The 15906-nt window shown below is 41.4% G+C and overlaps 1 protein-coding gene across 3 annotated transcripts in view; it reads left to right on the top strand.

The window, feature by feature from the left end:
* Nucleotides 1-15906, top strand: part of ARID4B (AT-rich interaction domain 4B) — a 198303-nt gene that overhangs the window by 64142 nt on the left and 118255 nt on the right. For all 3 annotated transcript variants that reach the window (XM_053299581.1, XM_053299573.1, XM_053299591.1), the window contains exon 3: nucleotides 15114-15224. In XM_053299581.1, coding sequence (XP_053155556.1) covers nucleotides 15114-15224 — 111 coding nt within the window. The remainder of the gene's footprint in view (nucleotides 1-15113; nucleotides 15225-15906) is intronic.

Genomic DNA, 15906 nt, shown 5'->3' with positions numbered 1-15906 from the left:
GGTTCAGTCAGATTTGGTACGAGTCTTCTTCCAGCGTCGCTCTCACCATAGAGTTGTTTCATTGCCCTAGGATCCAAGGAGTGGAACGGGCTCCACCAAGCCAGAGCGGGCATTTAGGAGCGACCATGTCAATAGCCCGGACTGTCTCTACATTCTTGAGATTCACCAGGGCCTCGACAGAGTCACCAGTTCTAGACACTGGAAAATCCCCAAGGGCTGTCTGGAAACCAAGCAGATCCATAAGCCTTCAGGGGTGGACCATTCTAATTTCTATCGAATTCTCCCTCCTGCAGATCATTCAGTTCCTTGTTGGCAAAAACCAGGTTTTTATGTATGTATGTATGTATTTAATTTTAAACTTCCCTATCTAAAAGCTCTAGGTGGTATCCTGCCATGTGAGTAGGATCCAATATTAGTTGAGATAGGCCCATTGTTGTCATGGCCGCCATGAGGTCCTGAGCTGCTCCTACTAGGGCGACATTGGCATGGATATTGAAGTTCCGCAAGACAATAAACCTAGGGGAACTCGACACCTCCAAGCATACCCCCATTAAACAATGATTGTTTAGTGGCCCGTGTGTGTTCACACTGTTGAAAGTTGCACTTTCACAATCAACCCTTCTGGAAACTTCTCTAGCTCCATGAGATGCTGTTACATTGCCCTCGCTATTAGGGAAGTTGGAGCATTAGATTCTCAGTACTTGAACAACCGCCCTGGAAACATTATTAGCCAACGACCTGTGAGAGTGAGTTCACAACCTGTGGTGTAGGTAGGTGGGTCATATGAATGCATGAGGACCATTACAAAGATCACTGGTTAGAGATAAGCAACCCATTTATCCTTTGTCATGGTCCTCTGTGTATTGACACTAATAGATTAGCTTATCTAGATGGAGGAGGGGGCAAGTAAGGACAGCAATACCTGCTTTAATGCCCCTCTTTCAAAGGATGCAGCAACCACTGATCTAACATTGAGAGTACTGTGCTTGGTAAAAGGGGATGCAGAAGGCCATGTTGCGACTCTAAAGACTCAAACTGGCTGTAGAGGACCCCAAAGCTTTGATGGAATGCGCCTTTATATTTAATGGAGCTGGCTGATTCATAGATGCATACATCATGTTTATTTTGTTGACAACCCAGTGTGAGAGTCTCTGCTTTGAAAGTGTTCTGCCTTTGTTTTTCCCTAGGTAGGAAATGAACGAAGTCTTATCATTTTTAATTGATTTCAGTCTATCCAGGTAAAACATTAGTGCCCTCTAGACATCCAAAGTGTAGAGGATTGCCCAACTCTGACTTTGAGATGGACAGAATTATGTCTTGGTTTATATGAAACTATAATGAAATTTTAGGCTTAGACGATATGTCCTGCCTCAAAACCATCTTATCTTTATAAAACCTCAAGAACGAAGACTCAAAACATCATGTTGCACGTTAATAAAATAGAATATTAGAATTGGAAGGGACCTTGGAGGGCTTTCTAGTACAACCCCCTGCTCAGTGCAGGAAATGATTGTCCAGCCTCTGTTTGGAAACCTTCAGTGAAGGAGAGCCTATCACTACACGAGGCAGACTGCTCCACTCTTGATCAGTTCTTACAGTTGTTAAATTCTTTCTGATATTTTGCCTGAATCTCCTTCCTTGTAATTTTAACCAATTGGTTTTATCCTTGCCCTCAGGAGCAACAAAGTCCACATGTACTTCCACTTGATAGCCCTACATATATTTGAACACAGCAATCATATCTCCCTTTAATCTTCTCTTCTGCAGGCTAAGAACTCCTTCAGCTGTTCCTCATAAGACTTGGTTTACAAACTCCTCACCATTTTTGTTGCCTTTCTCTGAACTTCCTCTGGCCACGGAAAACGTGGGTCCAGAATTAGACACAATGTTCCAAGTGGGGGTCTGACCAGAGTAGAACAGAATGGAAATAAATATTATGTGGCAAGTCTGTGACTGGACCTTTTAACTTTAAAACAAACCAAAAACATTAAAAGTAGCTACTGAATGCTCCAGTTTTGATTGAAACAACAGCACCGGGCATACTGAACTAGAGCCGTCAGTAGGGGTGTGCACATATCAATTTTTGCAATTCAATTTGATGTCAAAACAAATAGCAAAAAATCAAACTGATTTGTTAAACTGACGGAGGGGGCAGTGTCTCACCTATCTGGCGTCTTCAGCTGGGGCCTTCCAGCAGCATCTTCAGCTGGAGTCTGACAGGTGTCGCTCTCGGAAATACTCTTGGGCCGACCAACACCAGGATTCAACAGATGGGGGAAGGGCGAGTGGGCACCCACCCAAACAATAATAAGATTTTTGTAAGAAGGATGAGCTTGGAAGGCTGGGCACCACACATCAACCTACAAAAAAAAATTATCCACCAGGCACAGGTAGCACAAACAGCAACAGTAAAGGTGGCAGCAGGACTGCCAAAAAAGAAAAAATTAACCACCAGGCACAGGTAGCACAAACAGCAACAGTAAAGGTGGCAGCAGGACTGCCAAAAAAGAAAAAATTAACCACAGCACCCCATTATTGAGAAAAACAAACAATGAATAAAATTTCTAGCAGCACCCAGTTAAAGCCTGGGGGCTGCTGCTACAATATAAATAAAATTAGGGGGCATTTAAATAAATTTACAATTCAAATAAAATCATAGCACCCCAGTTGTTAAAGGGGACTAGCAATGAGATAAAAAAGAAATTACACACAAGGAAACATATTCCAAACAGTACCCAGTTAAGCCACTAGGTTGCTAGTACTATTTTAAAATGGGGGGGTGGGGACCAGCACCAGAGCACCCAAGTTATTAAAGCCACTGGGGCTGGGGCTGGCTAAGAATAATAAACTAAAATTCTAATCATCATCCAGTCAAAGCCACTGGTGCAGTTGGTACAATTTTAAAAAATTGATGGGAAATAAAGCAGCAGTTGGCAACTTGGCATTGCAAATTAAAAGGATTTTTTAAAATAGAGCAAGTCAAATAAGCCTCTGTCTCCCCATTCACAGTTTGGGGGCCAGGCAGGTAGGCCCAGACCACCACCACCACCCTGCTCTCAGTGCTGCTGCAGTCTCTCCTTGGTGATCCTCTCCTGAGGCACAAAAAACAATGGCTTTCTCTGCCTCCAAGCAGCCCCTTATATGCATTTTGAAACTGGCCTCCCTGCTCCCAGCCAATAGGGGCACAGTTGCCAATGCCAACACTTGATTTAAAAGCCAATCAAGAAGCAAGGAGATTTCAAGCCAGTCAGAAGCCAGTGCCAGAAAACCAATAAACAATTGAAAAACACAGACACAAAATGGTGACCACGACACAAATCGATTCATGGTGAATCAGAAGCAATTCGATTCACCCTTGAATCAGCCCCTTCATTTAAGGGGCAATTCAATTCACAGGCAAATCCTTGAATTGCCACTGATTTGTTGTGAATCTGCTCACACACAATTTGATTTGCACATCCCTAGCAGCCAATAACTGCTTTTGTCTTTATTTTATTTTAAGTATCTCCTATCTCCTGTCACAGATCTCTTATATAATATTGCTTTTGGTCTCTCAGTAGCATATCTTAATGAAGAGTGGTACAGTCTATTGATGTTGGATAGAATACATTTCTTTTCTTTTTGTGTGAAATGTGTGGGGGTGTTGGTGGAGGGCTGTTCAGTACAACTAACGTTGTGCTGCAGTTGGGAAGGGCTCCACTTGTTGACAACCCTGCTCACAACCCTGAACTTACAAGTGTTCAGAGCTCCAATCCATCTGCTGTGATGCTGTAATTCCTCCCAGCTCCTGCCCTGCCTGTTGAACTCCCACCACACCCTCAAGTAAGGTCCATACATTGCCCTTCATGCTCACATGCTTGTCTAAGGGTTGTGATCCTCTGAAGACATTTGAAGTGGTTTTTATGGTACAAAGCTGCTGCTCCAGGAAATGGAAAAGTAGCTGTGGTAATTACTTTTACTGGATCTTGTAGTGTTCATTTCTGCTTTCCCCCACTTTGCAGTTTGGGTAAGGGCAATATAGCAATGTTTTCTAAGCTGTATAAAGCTTCACTGACCTACCTCTAAAGCATGCTGCAGGGTTAGTAGAACTTTTATCCCTGGACCTTTAAGGCCCTGCTAGCTTATGATTCTTTCTTAACGTGGGAAAGAGTACTACAAAACTATCCTGTCTGTAGATGTGCAGCTATAATCAGGGTGGATAAAAATCAATGATTTTTTTTTTTAGAAAAGATTTTTAAAAATTGGATTTTTAAATTTAAATCAGATTTTTTAAATAAAATGCTTTTTGAGGAAAAATATATATCTAAAGATAGTTTTCTATTTAAGATACATTATAGTCCAAAGGTATTCGTCATGAAATAAGGATTAGTTTTTAATTATGTAGCATGAGCATGTATATATGCAATTTTTAAATTTTTTGGTAAATGAATTCCATTAATCCATTCACAATGTCATGCTCTTCCAGAGGTTTCTATAAGATTATTTTGGGCAATTTTTCTATCTAGAAAAGGACCAAAAATGAAACCTTCAACTGGTTGTAAATATTAAGATTATACCAGCAAGAATGAGTCTTTATGTAAAAAACCATGATTTAAATCTAGTCTTACTGACTAGCGATTTAAATCGTGATTTAAATTGTGATTTAAATAGATTAGATTTAAATCAAATCCACCCTGGCTATAATTGAATAGTAGAGGTGGTGGGGGAAATATCTCCAGCCCTTTTCCACTGGGTGACAGCTTGCTCTTCACTCTCCTGCTTCTGCTTCTCTGGAGAAAGGGGTGGGGGGTAGGGGCTCACATTCACATGTTGTCCCAGGGCCCTTGAGTTGCCAGAACCTAAGGGGTATACTCGTGGGTCAAATGGGCCATAAGCCAGAATTTGGCTTTTTTAAAGCCAAATCTGGCCACCTAGGGCCCCCACTCTAACCTTACTATGCTGTCTGTTGCATTGTCATCCAAAAACCCTTCTGGCTGGAGTTACTAAGGGTGGAGAGTGAAACAGGTGCCGCTACTTGCTTGCCTGCCTGTGGATAATTGCTACTGGCAAATCATCAGTGTAATAATTTCCCACAGCCACTTCAAATGTAATAAATTTTCAACATTATAGATAACATGTCCTTGTAGCAAATTCTGTGCAAACTGCACACCAATCAGCACACTTGATTTTTTAAATGCATCTTTTTCACTACATGCATACACACATGCATCAGATTGTACTTATGTGCACATATCTCTTGTTACTATTTACACACAATTTGCTTAGAGTTTTCTGCAGAGAAGTGCTGTCTGTTTAGGAGAGTGGTCATGTTTTAAATGTGACTTAGATTTGTGAAAACTACATGTGTATAATTGTTAATGTCTAGGTTAACAAGTTATGTTGCAGGTTGTGGTAAATCAAACTGCCATAGAGGAATTATGGGTTCTGATACCTTAATCACAGTGAATTAAAACAAAACATTATATTGTTGATCCTCCTGTTAGTTCTCAAGCTTAGTTGCTCCTGATGTTCAGGATACACCTTCAAATACACAAGACAGTAAGGCTTCCGCTGGATAAGTTTTCCTCAACTCAGCCATCTAGTCATGAAAGGCTTGCCTGCAGCTTCACTCGTCAGTCTCCTTAAGAGGACAATTTTAGATTAACTGCAATCTCTGTTTAACATAGCCCTTGATTTTCTCTCTCTCTCTCTGAAAATGCACGGAAGAACTTGTGTTTGCTGTAGCATCACAATCTTCTTTTACTCGGTGATGTAGAAAGTCTCTGGTTATGGCTAGCTGCAGGTTCCTGCTGTTCTGGGACTGCTTGTGGTCATCAGTTATGCCAAAGCAGTTCAGCTGCTATGCATGGATAGTGGATTGGAACCTTAAATAAGAACTTGAATAGATCACCCAGCATCTATCATTACAATGTCACTTGTATAATCTTTTAACACTAGGCTGAACAAGATTGGCATGGCATTTACCAGGGTGGCTTTTTACCTAGATAAGAATTTGGATATCATGACCCTAGAAAAACATTCTAGTTCTATTGTTTTCTGTTATCAGAAGTGCTTTATTCACTCAGCTTCTGAGCCCCCTCCCTTACAATTCTGCCATTGATGGAGGTTTGATTGGTGAGAATGAGCTGAGGTACCTTTTCAGCTGAGTGCCCAGAGTATAGAATTATCTCCCAAGGTGTGTTTTGTCCCTTCATTACCTGCTTTCAAGCAGACACTTCAGACAATGATTCAGAGGACATTTATTAGCTAGGTCTTTTTTAGTTTGGTTGTTTTTTACTGCTTCTGTTGGTTTGCATTGCTTTTATGAGTGATTCTTCTATTGTGTATTCTGTCATTTTGTTTTGTTTTAACTGGATTGGTGGAAGCTATTAAGTTTTAGTTTCATTTTAGTTTCATTCATCAAACTGTAATTATCAAAGGTAGACATTCAGAAATACATTTGATTGATGAAAATGTGAGCTCTGTAGATACATTAATCTGTAGCTCAGCTGTTTGCCACTCACTTGGTCCTACAGCTCCTGTTCTTAAATAAGCAGGCCAGTAGCAAATTACCCTTCTCTGCCTTCCCTCCATTCTTTTGCTTACTTGCACCACAATTCTTGGACTTGTAGAGCACCAAATGGGTTACTGTCCTTCCTCAGTCTGTAGAAATTCTAAAGGTGTTTTTTTTTTAATTGGGACCACATTTTGTTTGTTAGATTTCATGGATTATGTCAAGCTCAAAACCTTTAATAATCTCTTCTGATACTGGCCCAAAGAAAGATAACCACATATCAATGTTTTTTCACTCTCTAAGTTAGCGTTCTTCGACGTGGTCTCTGTCTTCTACACATATGGGCTATGCGCCTGATTTCTCCTGCTTTGGGCAGGAACCCCGCCCCCAGCCGGTATATGCGGCTGCGCCACCCCTCATTCCCTCAGTCTTTTTTCGTCCACGCTTCAGTGAACATTGTGGTGTCTTTAGCTCGGCAACGAGTAGGATCAGAGATATATCCCTTGTTGTTTTTTCTCCTTGCTTTCTCCTCCTAACCTCTTATTTCTCTCGTTTCATGTCCTTTGCTTCCCTGAATGGGTTTGATGCATGTAATCCATCTGTACAGGACATTTGTAATTATCTATTGTCCCTTAAGGAGTCTGGGCTGAAATTTGCATTCCTTAAAGTATATTTCGCTGCTATTGTGGCATGTTCTCCCTCTGACCAGCCTTCTTGGTAAAATCCGGTGGTTAAAATTTTCCTGAAGGGTCTGACACACTTGTTCCTGGACAATCCGGTCATGTTATTGGCCTGGGACCTGCCTGTGGTTCTAGCTGGTCATCTATGGCCACCTTTTGAGCCTTTGGCTTCTATTGACCCTTGTCTCTTGACCTGGAAGGTCGCCTTTTTGGTGGCCGTTACCTCTGCCAGGAGGGTAAGTGAGTTGAGGGCCCTGCGGGCTGACCAACTGTACCTGCAGTTTCATAAAGACAAGGTTGTACTCAGAATGGAATTCCTACCAAAGGTGGTGCCCATGTTTCACCGCTCGTCCCTACTCACTTTGCCCGTGTTTTTTTCCAAATCCTTCATCGGATGCGGAGAAAAGATTACACCATCTAGATGTTCAGAGGGCCTTGTCCTTCTACGTGCAGAGGTCTACTGAGTGGAGGAAGTCCCCCTCCTAGTTTGTTCTATACGATGGGCCATGTAAAGGACTCCAAGTCTTGGCCCAATCCATGTCCAGGTGGATAGTCACCACTATCGAACTTTGTTATTAGTTGGCCCATAAGCAGTTGCCTTCTACTGTGAAGACACACTTTGTTAGGTCCATGGAGGCCTCTGTGGCCTTTGCTTGTGCAGTCCCATTGGACACTATATGTCAGGCAGCTACTTGGGCTTCACCCCATTCATTCATTCAGTATTATGCTATTGATGTTAGAGCTCGTAACGAATTGGCAGGAGTGTCCTGCAATCTATTTTTAGTTGAATATACTTGTCTTGAAATAAACTCTTTCTGGCTGTTTACATGTTGCCTCTGTTTCTTCCCTCCTCCTTAGGTGCTTGCTTTTTATGTGCCCATATGTGTAGAAGACAGAGACCACGTTGAAAAACTACAGGTTACTCACCTGTAATGTTGGTTCTTCTAGTCGTCATCTGTACTTCTCCACGCCCTCCCATCCTCTCTGCAGGGTTCACTGAAGCTGCACTCTGTGACTGAGGGGATGAGGGGTGGTGCAGCTGCATATAGCGGCTGGGGGTGGGGTTCCCACCCAAAGCTGGAGAAATCGAGCTTGTTAGATTCTAACGAGGTCTCTGCGCAGGTGCATGGCCCATATGTGTAGAAGTACAGATAACCACTAGAAGAACTAACGTTACAGGTGAGTAACCTGTAGCTTCTTGATTCCCTGTGAGACAAATCTCCTGACCATTTAATAGCTGCATATGGGAAGCATAGTGATGACAGCGTTTTTGCCTATTGAATATTTCTTTACTCCTGATAAAAACATAGGGATCTGATCTCATGTAAAATACGGTAAATATGCTCTTAGGGTTTAAGAAAATATATCTTTCCAGTTGACATTTTATATTCCAAACTGTAAAACTATCCTCCTAGGGAATAAGAGAAGTATTGTTACTTTGAAAAGTGTACTGATCCATCCACGTGAAGTGTACTGATCCATCCACCTTAGATTCATAGGTTTTTGGAACAGCCAGCTCTTTAGATTTAACTACTTGGCTTTATATGTGCATGTATGTATGTATGTGTATATCTTATATTTATATTATATTTATCTTATATTTAAATTATATTACAAGAGAGAATTCAGATTTAGAAACACCAACTTGTAATAAACTTAAATTCTCAAACAGTAAGTAAACTTTCTAAAGACTGGAGCTCTTAGTTTTTGCATTTTGGAAAAGAGCTACCTTTGGGGTTTTCTAAAATGTCTACTTTCTATTCCTAGATTTTTATGGGAAAGGGGATATGATCATATAGTTAGAGGCCTGCCTTAATAGGTCATCTAGTATAACGTTTCTTTAAGGCAGAATGTCACATACCTAAAGCGTGGTTGGTCACACTTTCTTGTTAATATATCTTAAGATGTATTAATATTGCTTCTTTGAAGTTTTAATGACCATGGAGTAAATTTGATATGCATCCTCACCATCTTTGTTATGTCAACTGATATAAAGGTAAAGTGTGCTGTCAAGTCGGTGTCGACTCCAGGTGACCCTAGAGCCCTGTGGTTGTTCTCTTGGTAGAATACAGGATGAGTTTACCATTGCCTTCTCCCATGCAGTATGAGATGATGCTTTTCAGCATCTTCCTATATTACTGCTACCCGATATAGGTGTTTCCCATAGTCTGGGAAATATACCAGCAGGGTTTTGAACCGGCAACCTCTGGCTTGCAAAGTCAAGTCATTTAGGCATATGATTTAGTTGGATCAGATAAGTAAAGGCTGGTGGAGAGAGGGGGAGATTTTGTCATAACATAAGAACAGCCCTGCTGGATCAGGCCCATGGCCCATCTAGTCCAGCATCCTGTTTCACACAGTGGCCCACCAGATGCCACTGGGAGCCCACAGGCAGGAGTTGAGGGCATACCCCCTCTCCTGCTGTTACTCCCCTGCAACTGATACGCAAAGGCATCCTGCCTCTGCGGCTGGAGGTGGCCTATAGCCCTCCAACTAGTAGCCGTTGATAGACCTGTCCTCTATGAAGTTACTCAAACCCCTCTTAAAGCCACCCAGGTTGTTGGCTGTCACCACATCTTGTGGCAGAGAATTCCACAAGTTGATTATATTTTGTGTGAAAAAGTACTTTTGTTGGTCCTAAATTTCCCAGCAATCAATTTCATGGGGTGACCCCTGGTACTAGATTTATGCGAGAGGGAGAAGAATTTCTCTCTGTCCACTTTCTCCACACCATGCATGATTTTATAGACCTCTATCATGTCTCTCTGCAGTTGTCTTTTTTCTAAACTGAAAAGCCCTAGGTGTTGTAGCCTTGCCTCATAAGGAAGGTGCTCTAGGCCCCTGATCATCTTGGTTGCCCTCTTCTGCACCTTTTCCAGTTCTACAATGTCCTTTTTTAGATGTGGTGACCAGAGTACTCCAGGTGTGGCCACACCATAGCTTGTATAAGTGTATTATAATATTAGCCGTTTTATTTTCAATCACCTTCCTAATGATCCCTATCATAGAATTGGCCTTTTTCACAGCTGCCGCACATTGAGTCGACATTTTCAGCGAGCTGTTTCCCATGACCCCAAGATCCCTTTCCTGGTCAGTCACCGACAGCTCAGATCCCATCAGTGTATACTTGAAGTTGGGGTTTTTTGTCCTAATGTGCATCACTTTACACTTGCCAACGTTGAACCGCATTTGCCACTTTGTCGCCCACTCACCCAATTTGGAGAGATCCCTTTGGAGCTCCTCACAATCCGTTTTGGATTTCATTACCCTAAGTAGTTTGGTATAATCTGCAAATTTGGCCACCTCACTCCTTACCCCTACTTCTAGATCATTTATGAATAAATTAAAAAGTACTAGTCCAAGTACAGATCCCTGGGGGACTCCACTTCTTACTTCCCTTTATTGTGAAAACTCTCCATTTATACTTATCCTTTGTTTCCTGTCCTTCAACCAGTTAGCAATCTACACATGTACTTGTCCCCTAGGTCATCTATTATTTTTATTTATTTAGTATTTTATACCACCCTTCTAAAATGGCTGAGGGCGGTTTACAATTAAAACAGAACCATTAAAACCAGGTAACAATTAAAACAGAAATTATAAAGCAGCATAAAACAATGACAATTAACAATTAAAACATCATAAAACAGCAATTACATAATCAGAACAATTTTAAAACCCTGAAAAACCAGGTTAGAACATTAAAACAAATTACAACTATTTAAAAACCCTAGAAGGCCATGACTGCTAAGTTTCCTTAAGAGTCTTTGATGAGGAACTTTGTTGAAAACTTTTTGGAAGTCCAGGTATACTGTGTCAACTGGATCACCTTGATCCACACACTTGTTGACACTTGGAAAGAACTCCAAAAGGTTTGTGAGGCAAGATTTACCTTTGCAGAAGCCATGCTGGTTTCCCCCCAGGAGGGCCTGTTCTTCTATGTGCTTTACAATTTTATCCTTGAGGATGCTTTCCTTCAGTTTGCCTGGAACAGATGTTAAGCTAACCAACCTGCAATTTCCCAGATCGCTCCTGGATTCCTTTCTGAAAATCAGTGTTACATTTGCTATTTTCCAGTCCTCTGATACAGAGCCTGATTGTAGGGATAAGTTATAATGTTTTTTGCAAGGAGATCAGCAATTTTACATTTGAGTTCTTTAAGGACTCTTGAATGGATGCCGTCTGGCCCTGCTGATTTGCTAGTCTTCAATTCTTCCAGACAGTTTAGAACATCAATTCTTGTCACTTCTATGTGACAAGACTCTTGACTCCGTTCTTTAGCCTCCATCCCTAAAAAGCCTGGTTCAAGAACAGGTGTATCTTCTGCCATGAGGACAGATGCAAATAATTCATTTAGCTTCTCTGCAACCTCCATATCCTCCTTAATAATCCCTTTCACTCCCCCATTGTCTAACGGTCCGACCGCCTCCCTGCCAGGTTTCCTGCATCTGATATATTTAAATAAATTTTTGTTAATTCCCTTGATGCTTTTAGCTAAATGTTCCTCACTCTCTTTTTGCCACCCTTATTGTCCCTTTCATTTCTTTTGCCAGAGTTTGTATTCCTTTCTGTTCTCTTCATTTGGACAGGCCTCACAATCAGTTTTGGATTTCACTACCTGAAAGAGTTTGGTATGATGTGCAAATTTGGCCACCTCGCTGCTTACCCCTACTTCTAAATCATTTGTGACTAAATGAATAAGCACTGGTCCCAGTACAGATCCTTGGGGGACCCCACTTCTTACTTCTCTACATTATTTAAGGTCTCCATTTAGCTACCCTCTGCTTCCTGTCCTTCAACCAGTTAGCAATCCAAGAATGTACTTGTCGCCTTATCCCATGACTGCTAGCTTTTCTCAAGAGGAACTTTGTTTGAAAGCTTTTTGGAAGTCCAGGTATATTATGTCAACTGGATCACCTTTATCCATACACCTGTTCGCACTCTCAATGAAGGTTTGTGAGGCAAGATTTACCTTTGCAGAAGCCATGCTTGTTCTCTCCGAGCAAGGCATGTTCTGTGTGCTTTACAATTTTATCCTTGAGGATGCTTTCCATCAATTTGCCTGGAATGGACGTTAATCTAACTGGCCTGTAATTTCCCAGATCACCCCTGGATCCCTTTTTGAAAATCAGTGTAACATTTGCTACTTTCCAGTCCTCTGGTACAGAGCCCAATTGCAGGAATAAGTTATATATTTTTCAAGGAGGTCAGCAATTTCACATTTGAGTTCTTTGAGGACTCTTGGGTGGATGCCATCCGGCCCTGGTGATTTGCTAGTTTTCAGTTTTTCCAGACAGTTCAGAACATCATCTCTTGTCACTTCTATCTGATTCAGTTCTTTCGCTTCCATCACCGAAAAGCCTGGTTCAGGAACAGGTATATGCTCAGTATCCTCTGCCGTGAAGACAGATGCAAAGAACTTATTTAGCCTCTCTGCAACCTCCATATCCTCCTTAATAATCCCTTTCACTCCCTCATTGTCTAATGGTCCGACCCCCTCCCTGCCAGGTTTCCTGCATCTGATATATTTAACTAAATTTTTGTTAATTCCCTTGATGCTTTTAGCTAAATGTTCCTCACTCTCTTTTTGCCACCCTTATTGTCACTTTGCATTTCTTTTGCCAGAGTTTGTATTCCTTTCTGTTCTCTTCATTTGGACAGGCCTTCCAATTTTGGAAGGAAGTCTTCTTCCCTTTTATGGCTTCCTTGACTTTACCTGTTAGTCATGCTGGCATCCTCCTGGATTTAGTAGTACTTTTCCTCCTTTTGGGTATACACTCTAACTGGGCTTCTAGTATTGAGCTTTTGAGTAAACTCCATGCATTCTGGAGTGAAGTGATTCTCCTGGTTTTCCCTTTCAGCTTTCTTTTCACCATACTCCTTGGAGAAGTTTCGTCTTCTGAAATTCAAAGTGTCTGTGTTAGACTTCCTTAGTGATTCCCTCCGTGCATGTATGCTGAATTTGGTCACACTATGGTCACTGTTCCTTAAGGGATCTATGACACTGACATCACGCACCAGTCCTGGGTGCCACTCAGGATTAAGTCCAAGGTCGCCTTCTCTCTGGTCTCTTTACCCTGTCTCTCTTTATCATCCTACCTGCAGTTTTTGTGAGTTCACATGTCATCACTAATTTTAATATGGTCACAGACCCAGAAAGTTCTATAATGCATTTGCACCAGAATCTGGTAGAGCTCATTCAGTTCTCTTTTGTGTTGAATTGCACTGGAAAATACTCACATGACATGAACAATATGATTTACTTTTGTAAAAATTCTGGAAATCTATTGTCTTAATATTTGTAAGATGTACTTTTTGGTTATTAAACACTTGACCAGCATAGGAACATGTCAGAATGCACCTGCTTTTGTATGGCAGTTAAAATGAAGTGCTCTGCTGGTCTGAGAAGGTGACATAAAAATTACATATCTACAGTTTATTATTTTTTGATAATGCTAGGAATGCCTTGGTAGGCCAAATTATATGCTGAGGCAGGGGTTCCCAGCAGGGGGTACTTAAAGGGTTTCCAAAAGATACTCTGTCCTAGTCCAGCTGTTTCCCCATGCTGCAGCCATACTATTTGTTCCCCATCTAAGGATTACTGGCTTGAAGCCAACCCATCCTCTGTGATATGTCCACTGCAGAAAGGAAGGGTGAAGACTCTCCTCCTCTGCTCCTGCTGGGCTGCCTACATGCTGAAGCTCTGCATGCCTCTCCCCTCAGCCTGACTGGCAGGCTTCAGAAAATTAGCACTGATTTTTTCCTCTTTGAAATTAATAGTACAAATAAACTTGTCCCATTAATTTCAGTAAGACTGCTTATGAGTAACTTAGTGTGAATGTGAGCCAGTGATTGTAGTAGCGTGTTTCCCTAACTGTAACACTTAAATTCATATTTCTTGTTTTTTATGTGTTTACGTCCACAAACAAATTTAAATGTTACAGTTATGAGATGGGTTACTCCAGTCACTGGCTTACATCCAGATTACTCATAAGCAGTCTTATTGGAAATTAATGGGATAGATTTACTTGTCCTATTAATTTCTTTGGGAATACTCATGAGTAACAGTCTGGATGTAAGCCAGTGACCAAAGTAGCTTGCCTCCGTGTGTGTATGTGTGTGTGTGTATGTGTACCTGGGGTACACAGCTCATGGGATACCTGGTTTGCAACAGAAGTAATCTTGTTGTTAAAGTTTTGTGAACTCCTGTGTTAAGGAAAGCACTAGAGTGCTTAGTATGTTTTCTTGTTAGCACATCAAAAGCAACCACAGGTAAGCGAGTCTCTAACTACTGAGAATTCTGAAGGTCCCCCAGAAACAAGCAGAAAAGTTTGGAGGGGATCTTAGGGAAACATCTAAGAAAATAAGGTCTAGTCAGCACCTGAATGGAAGTCCATCTTGGAATCCCATCTGCTGTGAGTTCCTTGGCTAGGGAATGGGATACAAATGTAACAAACTATCAAGTAAACAAGAGTGAGCGCTAAGAATATGTCCTTTCCTAATTACTGTTGCTTAATTGAGCTCTGTGTGTCATGAATGGCAAGAAATGAAAAACTGTATAGCAATTGTAAACCCAGTTGAATGGAAAACTATCCTGAGCACAGTAGATGAGACTGAATTTTCCTTAGAATAATGTGATGGCTCCTTTTTCAATGGTTGTTTAATATATATTTCATCTTGTGCATGAATTCTATTATTTTTTCCATCTTATCTGTATTTCAAGTTTTGGTATGATAAAGATCAGTGGTTTGATTATCCCCAGTTATAACAGATGTGAACCGAGTTCTAAATTAAGCCTGGAAATAGTTTTTATATAGAAGATAATATTGGATGGCTTATTTTGCAAATGTAATATTTCCTTTTTTAAGAAGGGGTGTGTGTTTAAGTAACATTTGGAAATAGATTGAAAGACAACTATTCCTTTTTCCCCCCTCTTCTAGGCCCTTGATGAGCCTCCATACTTGACAGTGGGCACTGACGTCAGTGCTAAATATAGAGGGGCCTTCTGTGAGGCCAAAATCAAAACAGCAAAAAGACTGGTAAAAGTCAAGGTATGTGTCTTGATTTAAACAAACAACAATTATATACATTCAGCACATTTCAGTGTGTACAACGTCCAGTGAAACATTGTGTGCAGGGGTGAACTGGAGAACATCTCTTCTAGGTTTTTCTGTCCACCACACCTTCCTTCCTCACTCCAGTACCTCTTCCAACTGAAGACTCAAAACAGTTACTTGATCTTTTCAGGAGGGAGACTAAAAATAAGCAACACTAGCATAGCATTAATGTTGGTTCTTCTTTGTGGTCTCTGTGCATCACACGGGTTACGTGCCTGCGCAGAGCCCTGGTACAGAACCTTCCAAAGCTTAACCAAATAAGGAAAAAAGAGCGGGACATAGCTCCTTAAGGTGATACAGCTCACTACCTCATGAAAAACAGGCTGTATTATTCCTTCTCTATTATTATTTCACTGAACACCCCCCCCCCCGTCTCTTTACTCAGATTGTTTTCTACCTATTGGTTTTGGTTTTGCATTTTCATTTGTTGCAGGGGGCCCCTCCCCACTTCTCTCAGCCCTCCTGGCCAGGAATACCTTATGGCCACAGCTACTAAAATTACTTTCAAGTGCTGCTGAGACTGCTGTGCAAAGATCTTTGCTTCTGAGGGACACTCAGGTGCCTTCTGTGCCTTGGGAAACAGGCCAGACGCAATAGGGCCTCCCAACTAAGAGCA

The sequence above is a fragment of the Hemicordylus capensis genome, chromosome 1 (assembly GCF_027244095.1).
Source record: "Hemicordylus capensis ecotype Gifberg chromosome 1, rHemCap1.1.pri, whole genome shotgun sequence".
Taxonomy (NCBI): Eukaryota; Metazoa; Chordata; class Lepidosauria; order Squamata; family Cordylidae; genus Hemicordylus; species Hemicordylus capensis.
This window is presented reverse-complemented; position numbering and strand designations above follow the sequence as displayed.